An 11,411-nucleotide genomic window follows, 5' to 3' on the forward strand; every position below is an offset into this window, starting at 1 on the left:
ATTTGAACCAGTGCTGCATTCAACATACCATGTGACACACAAAAATCAATATCTTTATGTGTTTTTAATATTTACTTTTAAATTAACAAATTGAGTAATGTATAGTTCTAAAATTTGAATTATAATCTAGTTTGATACCAAACTTACTGACATAAATTTATGACATAGTAGTTCAATAATATTTTGAATGAGAGTCAACAAACGAGATGACATGGCCTTTCACTTGTGACCCGTCTGGAAAGGGTTAATTTGATATGCTTGAAAGTTTGATACTGAAAATCAGAATAAAAATAACTAATGTCATAAAATTTTCTAGATTAAATTATCTATTAACAAGTCACCATAGTCCAGGAAAAATTGCAACTAAAAGAGTAAAGCTTAATTCAATCAAAGTAATGAATCAGCATTACACACATGACTGTTTGAAAATGCTTAGCAGTTTTCAATATGTTTAGATGTACTTATTGTACAATAATTAAACATACAATATAACTGGGCATCCTGTATGAATTAACATTAAGAAATTGGTATCCACAGGGAGTAACACACAAATATAACAACACTACAAGGAAAGAAGTCACATTTAAAAAATATTAGTATTGATAAGGAGCAACACATAAATATAACAATACTACAAGGAAAGAAGTCACATTTAAAAATATTAGTATTGATATGGAGTAACACATAAATATAACAATACTACAAGGAAAGATATCTTATTAAAACAATTAGAATCCACAAGGAATAACACAAATATAACAATACTACAAGGAAAGAAGGTAATAAAATAATAATAATGTATCCAGACTAACGTTCTAAATTTTCCACAACAAATATGTGTTTGTGTAGAGGGGTAATTTCTTTGTGTAAAATAGAATAATTTGAACAAAGATTAGAAATTCTGTATAACAATGACATGACCAGATTACATTTAAAGAAGTTGGGGTTACAACTGTTAAAATTGGTGTAGAGGCCAGTAAAAGTTTTTTTGTGTCATTGTAATGATAGTATAGTTTTAGTTAGTAATCATCTTTGTAACACAATTTTCAGATTTCACTGGAGGGGAGGTGGAATAAGTGTATTCCAAAAAGTTCAAACCTTGTAAATAAAATATTTTAGGTTTTGTAAACCGTCTTCATCCTCATTATGAGACATTTTAAAGTTACATGCCACTTTTTGATTTTTCATAAAAAACTAAAATGTTTCTTAAATAACCAAGCCCAATGGACATGAATAATTTTATTTTTAGGTACTTTTAATCTTTATATTACCACTGATATATTTCAGAAAGAAAAAAGAAAAAAAAAACTTTGATAAATTCCTCACCATGCATCACATAGGTACATCTGCTAGACATAATAATTAGAAATAATAGTCTACAACAATTTTCAATGTACCTGAGTTGGATAGTTCACATGCTGAAGGGCCATATTACTTGCAATCATAGCTCCTAAGTATGAAAAAGAGCACATACCATAGTATTTCTGTTTTGTTTCATCGTGTCCTTGATTCATAAATGTTGCCAACACTAAGATGTAAAAAATGAGAATGTAAACTATAGACTAATCAGCCATAAACATGAAATGTTAAAATCATATAAACTTACTGCTAATACAATGCTGATCTTGATACAATTAATATTCCTTACACCAGTATTACACTGTAAATACAACACACACACAGAATAATAATATTATGTCTAGCTGTCTTTTCTTGGAAGAAGTATTAAAAAAAAAGCTCTTGTTATTAATTTTTCAACAAGTATAGATCCAGAACTAAGGAATCCTTGTTTCCACAGTTGTATCAAACAGTTTTAAAGAGAGCGAAAACAATATGACACCCCAACTCCCAGCTTATTCAAACTAATCCAACACCAGCCCCTGAAACACTACAATTGTAATGAATGGTCTGTGTACCAAATATTTTGGATATTCTGTAACCATGCATAGGCCTACAGTAAACTTCAGAAGTAAAAAATGGATAAAAAAAAAAGATTTAAAAGAAATAACAAATCAGATGATGAAAATGATTTGTTATTCATATTTATTCTATAACTCTTTCCCCTTTTGTTAAATGTGAGAATTGTTCATTGACAAAATTTTATTAATGACGTTTCTTTTTAAAGGTAGTTTAAAAATAGTTTACTTCTCATTTTTTGTAAACTTGAATATTGTCTATAAACTTATTTTCCTTGTGATATACTTTAAATTTCATCATTAAATTTTTACTTGTATATAATTATTCAGCAAATTTGTTAGCTTTGTATTTACATTTTACATATTTGAATATGAAGACTTATTCTAATAAATTCTCAAAATATAACTAAATGACTTGTGTAATTTCATAGTCCATAAAAATTGCTTGATAAAAAATATATTAGTTTAATTTTTAAAACCTTTTATAACATAAAATTCAAAGTTATAGTTTTCATGAAAACAAATTTTTTTAACTTTTTAATATATATTCAGTTTATATATATATATATACTGTTTAAGAAGTATCAAGGTTGAAAACAAATATTTTGGTAGCCAAATGGGAAACTATCATTCACACACACAAACACACCCATATATATATGTATGTGTGTGTGTGTGTGTGTGTGTGTGTGTGTGTGTGTGTGTGTGTGTGTGTGTGTGTGTGTGTGTGTGTGTGTGTGTGTGTGTGTGTGTGTGTGTGTTGTTAAGAAAGTATTAGGTCGTCAAGAAATTAATGTGACGTTTTAGAACACTTTCATTAACCACCGCCAAATAAACGTACATCATGTATAATAGCTAAACAAACCGCTTAAACACTTATATAGTGTAGCCTATATAATGTGTAAAATTTAGTATACTCTAATCCCTTATAGTGATGGCACATGATGAGACACACATTCGGCATGTAATGCTATTTGAATACAAGAAGAGAAACAATGTTTCTGTAGCCACAAGGAATATTAAAGAAGTTTATGGAAATATTTTCAACGTTCCTAAGTGTAAACAATGGTTCATCAAATTTTGCTCAGGTGACTTTGGCCTTAAAAATTGTGATGGCATGTTGAAACTGATATTGATGCTTTGAAGTCGCTTGTTGAGTCCAACCCAAGGCAACACTCATGAAATGATCCTGAAATTACATGTCTCTCATGAAACAATACGTAACATCTAATGAATATGGGAAAACTCCAGAAAGAAGATGTTTCAGTGCCTCATGAACTCTCCAATGATCATAGTTTCCAATATATGAACGTTGCTTCGTCTCTTCTGGCACATAATGCATGTGAACCATTTTTGGACAGAATTGTCACCGGTGATGAAAAATGCATTCCCTATGTGAATATTAAACACCAAAAACCACTTCCAACCCCAAAACCTGGACTCCATCCACAGAAAGTGATGCTTTGCATTCGGTGGGACATTTGAAGTAATTCATTTCGAACTCCTCAATTCACATTTAAATCAAGCCTTTCATCATAAATGCCCTTCACTCGTCAATCAATGCCCTTCTCTACGACAATGCACGTCCACATGTAGCACGTTTGATGCAACACAAGATTATGGAGTTTGGTTGGGAAGTTCTCCCTCACCCACCATATTATCCAGATATGGCACCATCAGATTACCATCTTTTTTGTTTGCTGCAATGCCATCTTAATTGGAAAACGTATGCAAATGTGGAAGGTGTTAAAGAGGGCATGGACATGTTTTTTGTAAGATGGAAAAGCATCATCGATAAGAATGGAGAATATTTCATTTAATAAATGTTTTGATATACAAGTTGTTCGGGTTTTTTCATCTAAAAAAAGCAACATTAATTTTTTGACAACCTAATAGAAATCCTACCGTATAAAAAAACTTCTGTAATAATTTAAAAACAATTCAATTCTATGTCAAGCTTATTTAACCATTCATTGAAACAAAATTTCATTTTACAAGTCTTTTAATCATGCAGTGATCCAATATTTATATAGAACTTTCAAGAACATGCAGCATAAATGCAATAAATATTCATGCAACAACTTGTTTAAAATACTAAATGGTAAATATAAAGCCTAATCTGTCATTAAATTTACCACCTGTCACTGAATTATACAGTCCACCACAATAGGAAGCCTACTCTTATTCTTTCAATTTGTTCTTGTACAGGATGACTGATGAGAGGTGGAATTCCACAAAACCAATATAATGCAGTGACAAGTGGTAAATCAAATAATAGACTGGGCTTCATATATATCTTTTTTAAAGTTACTGCTTCTTATAATACTTACTTATTTTGGCAAAAACTGCATTAATGACACATTGAACAAACACTAATGACAAAGTGTATGTGAAGCGTTCTTTCTTATCTCCTTCACCATAATTACTTCGGGTTCTGAAATTTAAAATTCACTGGTTAAAATTGGCTGTAATACATAAGCATTTACTGTGTACACATCTGTAAATAGAGGATACTTCATTATTGTTTTCAGTACATTTAGTGCTAATAAAGCTGATGAGTATAGAAGATTTCAGAGAAATTAACTCAGGCCCGAGAGAAACAATATACAGTTTGTAGTATTTTTTTTTAAAAACAGGAATAGTTACATAATAACAAACATTACTTGGACCAACTAATCATTAGCATTTAATTTATGAACTATGGTTCTACCCGAAACAAGTTTCTGTAGAAAATTTTTAACAATCTATAAAATTTCTCACAATTAGTTTTCAATGCAAAAAAAATGCACACTTACCTTCAAAACAATGAGACATAATTTGTACTACATAATTGTTAAACAAATGCTTTGGAACAAACATCAGTATGTATATACTGAATATGTTGTATAATTACAGGACTGTAGGTGATTAAAAAAATATATGAATAGTAGGAATCATGGATAAACTTGGAGTAATTTATGTATTTTCCAGCATTTCTTCAGATGTATTGTATATCATGTTAAAACAAAGAATGAGTTTCCAAAGACACTTAAAATGTTAATCAATTTTACTGTATAATCAAATATTAGTTGTTTACTGCACAGATGCATATATGGGCCTAGATTGGAAAAATAGTTTCCAAATTGTTCTAAATGCTTTCTACTAAAAATTACATGATACTGGTAACAGCAGAATTATTAGAAACATTAATAGCTTGTTTTGTTTTCCAAAAATGTTAAAATTTTCCTTATATGACAATTGATTTCAGATAGATACTCACCTTTCCATAGAACAGATAGCTAATACCTCATGCCATTGCCAAATGTTTTTGTGCATGAGTCATGCCTTTGAATAAAAAAAACACCCTTAGATGTAATAACATGTACTGTATCAGGCTATGATGCAATCAGCATTAGAATATATCCCTCAACTTATAAGAGAAGGAACATACCCTCCATGCTGAATACTCCCACTGAGCACATTGTGCATACCAAAAGCTCATTCTTCATGCGGCAAAAGAGACACATTTACAATAGGGAGAAAGGGTGGGTGCTTCAGTGATTATCTATCTGTAATACATTTTTGGATAAGGAAAATGTTAACTTCAGAAATGCTACTCACCTCTCCACAAAACAGATAATTAGAATCCAATATTGAGAAAAATATGGAGGGACTGGTGTTGATAAAGAAATTTAAAAGGTGAATTCCTTTCTGAGTAACAGAAAGGGAAAACGCACGGAGTGTGTCACCCACTAGAGGGGCAAACCTAGTGAGAACATTACTTGGTGGAAGACCACATCTGTCTCAAGAAGGGAATACTCTTTACCCAATACAAAGGTACTGTTAAAGAACCTCCTGTGTGGCAAAAGTATCACAAGGGTATGTGGAATTGTAAAGCTACTTACCTCAACCACATGCATAATCCTATAGTGAATTACAATTGCCTCAAAAAAGAATAATAAGAACAAAATAACAGAGAACTGCCCAAACAGGACAAAGGAGATAACTGAAGTCTGAATAATCATGCATGAAAAAGAAAAGGAAACAAAGAGGATGATTAGAGAATACATTCAACCACCCTCCCTTACAGCCCAAATCTTGGGGAGGAAGGAATGATCTGGGAACAAAATCAATCTGACCCTGTGGTAAAGAATGTGGGAGGCTTCCAAAACAAAAATATTGGAGTGACTATCCTGCAAAATACAAGAAAATATATCATAATAGAAAAATGGTACAGTGAACAGGTGGCCAAGGGTTTGAATGAAGGAATGTATGACTTCTGAGAACTGAACAGAGGCTCCAGTCAAGAAGAACTGGATGATGAGGGCAACCAAACAAAGTCTCAAAAAACCTGAGAAAGAAAAGAAAATGGCCAAGTAAAAGATGGAAGGTTGCCAATCAAGTCATTCAATAATCAGTAATTGTAAAATTGGATAGACCACACTCAAAAACTAAGTAAACAAGAAGATAAGAAACAGTAGGAGGGTCTAGAGGAAAAGAATGGTTAATGAACCAGCATTAATAAATCACTTTCAGCAATAATCTTAAAGAGTAAATGGCTTAAAAAAGTGAGCAAGAAAAATCTGCCTGTCTTGCAATGGAATGGACAAAAGTCACACATAAAGATGAAGGCATGGAACAATGGATTTCTGAAAATGATATAAAAATGGATCTCCAAGATGGAAAAAGACAGAAGCCCCTGATGTGAAAAAGTAGAAAATACAAGTTATCTGCCCAAAATTTATATCATGAGCTCTACCTCAGATTAATTCTAAAATTTGTATCTTTCTTTCTAAAAATCAAGAAAGGAAAAGTAAGAAAGATAACACTTTGAAAGTTAATGAAAAGTTGAAAAAAGTAAGTGCAAAACTGTAATTTTTAATTAAAAAAAAACAGTATAACAGAATAGTAACATGCTAAGAAAAAGAATGAACATTTGGTATGCAAAAAGTGCTCAAGGGTAGTATTGCACATGGAGTATGTGTCACCCTCCTATTGGTGGAGGGCTATAATCAAATAATGATTGCACCATAAATTGGTGCAGTACACATTATTACTTGTAGGATTGAGTTTCATTCAAAGGCTTCTTGGCTCACGCAAAACACTTTTTGGCAGTGGCATAGCATATTAGCTATCTGTTCTTTGGAGAGGCGAGTAATATTTATGAAGATACACTTGGCTACAAAACAATTAACACATTTCATTACAGAAGAAAAGGCTTATCGTAAATCGCATAAAAACAATCATAAGAACAAACAGTATGTTACTCTATGCATTAAGATCCTCAAAGTCAACCTCCATAAAATCCTAACATGTTATAAAATAACAAGTCCAAAGAAATCCTTTTGATCTAAACATCTATAAACTCTAAGAACTCTCAGAAATAAGTATACTTATTTATAAAAAATAAGCCAACACTTAACTAAAACAATTAAGTCATTATGAGAACATAGAAGGACCAAGAATATTTGATCTTAAAATAGTAAGCTAGATTAAACTGATTTAAAGTTGGTTTTATATTGCAATTAGAAGTTGCTTATGAATCTTCAAATGCATTTCAACCTCCTTTCAAATGACAATGTTAGAAGTTATATTCAGCTGGAACATCATATGCTTTGTACTGCAGCATATAGATTCTATGGGCACAAAAAATGGGTTTTTCTTTTGTTCTTGTAAGAATTAGTCACCTAGTAGTAGATTCAACACAATAAAAGGAGAACAAACAACTAGTTATTTCCAATAATAGTTTTGAAAAAAAAATTATAAAGAAGTTTCATAACAAATTAAGTTGTATAAAAGATGTATTCTGCTCCTCTAAGATAACGTCTGTAAATGTTTTCCTTTACAAACAGCATTGTCTTACATATAGTAAAATTAAAACTTTAGGTTTCTTAATGAGAGTGAACTGAGAGGTGAAAGTATTTTCAAACACTTGGGAAATATAGTGATATTACACATAAAAATAGCAAAAAATAAAATTTAAAACAATCTAAGTCTAAATACCTCATGTAGATGTAAGAAAATGTAATTACTTACAATTTTATCAACTACTTCAGCCAAACTAATTTTAAAATGGACATATCATATGTAAAGTGTGCATGTACATATAAACACTTACTTCAAGTTTAAATGTTCATTTTAAACAAATATCAATTTTGAATGGCATTCATGTTACACTGAGAAATAAATGTTGTGGTATTTCTTATAAAAACAGTTTCAAGTTCATTAACGCAAATTAATTAGAGTTTTCCACACATTATCTGTAATTAAAAGGCTTGAATTTGCTGGTGATGCTGAGATGAAACAAAATAGTGGCATTTCAGGATGTTTACAAATTAGGATGAACTGAATGGTTTCATATGTGGGCCAAGATGTGGAAAATAAACTTCAATTCTGAGAAGTTTAAAATGATGTACAAGTTGTATAGATTTGAAAAGGTTCAACTCATTCTGTGAAAGGTACATTTGTACATTTATCTCAAAAATTTGGCTTTGGCTGTCAATAAATGTTTGAAACCTTTAGTCACTGAGTACCTATATTTGCTGAAGAACTGAAGTATTATAACTCTAAGATATTGTTTAATATATACAAGTATATAACAAAATTGTTCCTTTTCCTGCATTTCTCATCATACAAGGGCTTAAATCCATTTAAAATAGTAATCCTAGTTGACTTATGAAGATTTACTTTACTACCTTTATACCTTCTACAAGTAAAAACATCACAGAATTAAGGATAGCACAAATATTGTACTATTTAACGTAACATAGGGACAAAAAGATAAACCATTTAGACCATTCAAAACTGTCCTTACACACAAACCCTTGCCAAAAAAAAAATCATCCTTTATTTTTCAGAACATCATCGATTGTCCCTTTTAAAGTCTTATAAGTTGCAATAGTAACTCATTTCATAGCTCAATCAGTGTTAATCAAAGCCTGGACTATCTATTACAAATTTTAACTATGTCCTCTCATCCTACTGCCTTCAGAATATAGAATAAAGAAATTAGATATATTTATACAGGATAATATTTTAAACTTGAATACAGATATCACCTTTTACTCTTCTTTTCACAAAGAGAACAAGTTACAAGATCTTAACCTATACCCATGAGATAACCCTTCCATTCCCAGAATCATCCTAGTAGCTCTCCTATGAACCCTTTCCAATAAGTCAATTTACTTTCTTGAATAAGTAGACCAAAATTGTACACAGTATTCCAAATTAAGCCTGAATGGTTATTTGCATAAGAAAATATTTTTTTTCATATTCAATCAATAGGTTTATATCTATATACCATAAAGTTCTATCATCTCTGGTATGAGCAACAAAACACTGTCTCAATGGCTTGAGTGACTTATGCCTCACTAGGCTAAGATCTTTTTCATCGGTCATGCTATATCGAGTAAGCGAAAATACTTGACTAACTTACCAATTGATTCAAGTCTCTCTGTAATACCTTTACATCATCATAATGTAAATGAGAAAAAAACAGTCCCAAGAAATGATATCCGAGACATTCCACTGGTAATAAGGAATTCAGTTTGACTGAACACCTATAATAACTTTTTGTTTCATTTCATCCCCCATTCTACAAGGCAGTTTACTAATTTTTCCCCTACTCCTACCAAAATAATTTTCTTAGCTATTCCTTGATAGATTGTTTAGGCAGAGTATTCATGATGAAACTTTGTAGAATGAAGGTCAACTACCTGTTGTAGAGAACAAGTGTAGAGGAGTGTGTGTTAATCCACCAGAATACTATAAAGACCAATAACACCATACACACACTGACCTGAAGATGAAAGTCGGAAGACTTTCGAAACGTCGTCCTCTACACTTGTTCTCTACAACAGGCAGTTGCCATCCATTCTACAAAGTTTCATCAATTTTCTTAGCTGATTTTTGTGTGATACCTTATCAAAAACTTTTTGAAAATCTAAGTGCAACAAGACCAGATCCTTTTTCATTATCTAGATAAAATGTAACATCTGTGAAAAAAGTTAACATATTAGTAAGAGAAGACTTCCCTTTAGTAAATCCATATTAATTTTCTCTTATAATAGCATATTTCACTACATGATTTTGTAAAGCTTTTATCAGATACTTCTTGTAGTAGAAAAAAATCAAGAGTAAGACAACTTTTCTACAATATTCAGGACAACTTTTACCACCTCTTTTAAAAACAGGAAAACATTAGCAAGTCTCCAAATCTCAAGCTAGTTAATAACAAATATTTATTTAACCGGCATTTAAACAACAACCTTTAATTAAACTCAATAACATACTTTATTTTCGTTACTTAGTATAATATATCACACCCACTTAAATAAATTATATGTATACACTTCCTAAAATTAAAACATACAAAAATGCTATGAAGAGTACCTCCTATCTTCAGTATAAATATCTTTGTAATTTACTTCACAGAAGGATAAGGTTGGATATTCCCATTCAATAGTTCTCAATTATCCAACTACTGAACTAGAATTAGAAAAATTACCGTGATTCTAATAATACTTAACATATTTTATAACATAATACAGATTAACAGCAAATGACTTGTCATTCTTATAATACCAAATAACATTTATTAATATTATTTATTGAACAATAATATTTGTTGTTTCCATATACCACACTACCTGTCGTTACTTCAACTTTCAAGTTCAATAGTTTTAGTCACAACTTACAAGTTAAATGTTATATAGGTTACACTTTATGGCTAAAATTGAATGATAAAATGAAACATATTTTCAATAAAACTTACATTTTCTCCTGCATTATTCCAAAGTAAAAGTAACATACAAATATTCCTAACGCGTAAAAGATTAGTTTATGTGGGAAATTCATATCTGGATATTTGCTCTGCAATGCTATTTCTAGTACAGTAAAATTCGAGTCTACTCACTACCAACTTCTCTTAACTTACTTTCGACCCTCCGGTCTTCCAAATATGAATAAAATACGTAGACAGTAGTGCCATCTAGCAATAGTGTTTCACACATATCGAAATGACACGTGTACCAAGTTTTTTGTTTTGTTTATTCTTAAGCACAAAGTTACACAATGGGCAATATGGACCGTGCCCACCACGAATATCGAAAAGCGATTTTTAGAGCAATAAACATACAATCTTACTAATAATGGTTGGAGACGGCTTGAATAGGTAATGAAGAAAAACTTTAATATAAGTTTAACATAACAGCAAAGGTACAACGTTTCGACAACGTTTTGTCATCATCAATCTTACTGCTGAGACACAGGGGCGCGTACTAAGAAATTTTTCTATTCAACGAGTAATATTAATATACTGACGTAAAAACTTATCATAAAAAGCAAGATGTGGAGGAACTGTAAAATATGGCAATTATTTTACAAATTATATAAAATAGGTTTATAATCAAGTATTTATTCATAGTTAATGTTCGTCATTTGTATCTATACGAAACTATCCTGCAAAAATAGAACAAAATTTAATTCTCGTTATTGTGAAGGGTGTATTTTTTACGT

The 11,411-nt window shown here is 30.8% G+C and overlaps 1 protein-coding gene across 2 annotated transcripts in view; it reads right to left on the reverse strand.

Moving 5' to 3' along the window:
• LOC106457349 (solute carrier family 35 member B1-like) overlaps positions 1-10,970 on the reverse strand; it is a 26,784-nt gene extending 15,814 nt beyond the window's left edge. The window contains exons 1-3 of one of the 2 annotated variants that reach the window (XM_022383246.1): positions 10,831-10,970; positions 4,247-4,350; positions 1,398-1,528 (exon numbers count right to left, since the gene is read on the reverse strand). In XM_022383246.1, the coding sequence (XP_022238954.1) occupies positions 1,398-1,528; position 4,247 (132 nt within the window). In that variant the 5' untranslated portion in view covers positions 4,248-4,350; positions 10,831-10,970. The other variant, XM_013916752.2, reaches the window with a different exon arrangement.
• Between the last annotated feature and the right edge of the window lie 441 nt (positions 10,971-11,411).

Source organism: Limulus polyphemus, unplaced genomic scaffold (assembly GCF_000517525.1).
Source record: "Limulus polyphemus unplaced genomic scaffold, Limulus_polyphemus-2.1.2 Scaffold320, whole genome shotgun sequence".
NCBI classification, from domain to species: Eukaryota; Metazoa; Arthropoda; class Merostomata; order Xiphosura; family Limulidae; genus Limulus; species Limulus polyphemus.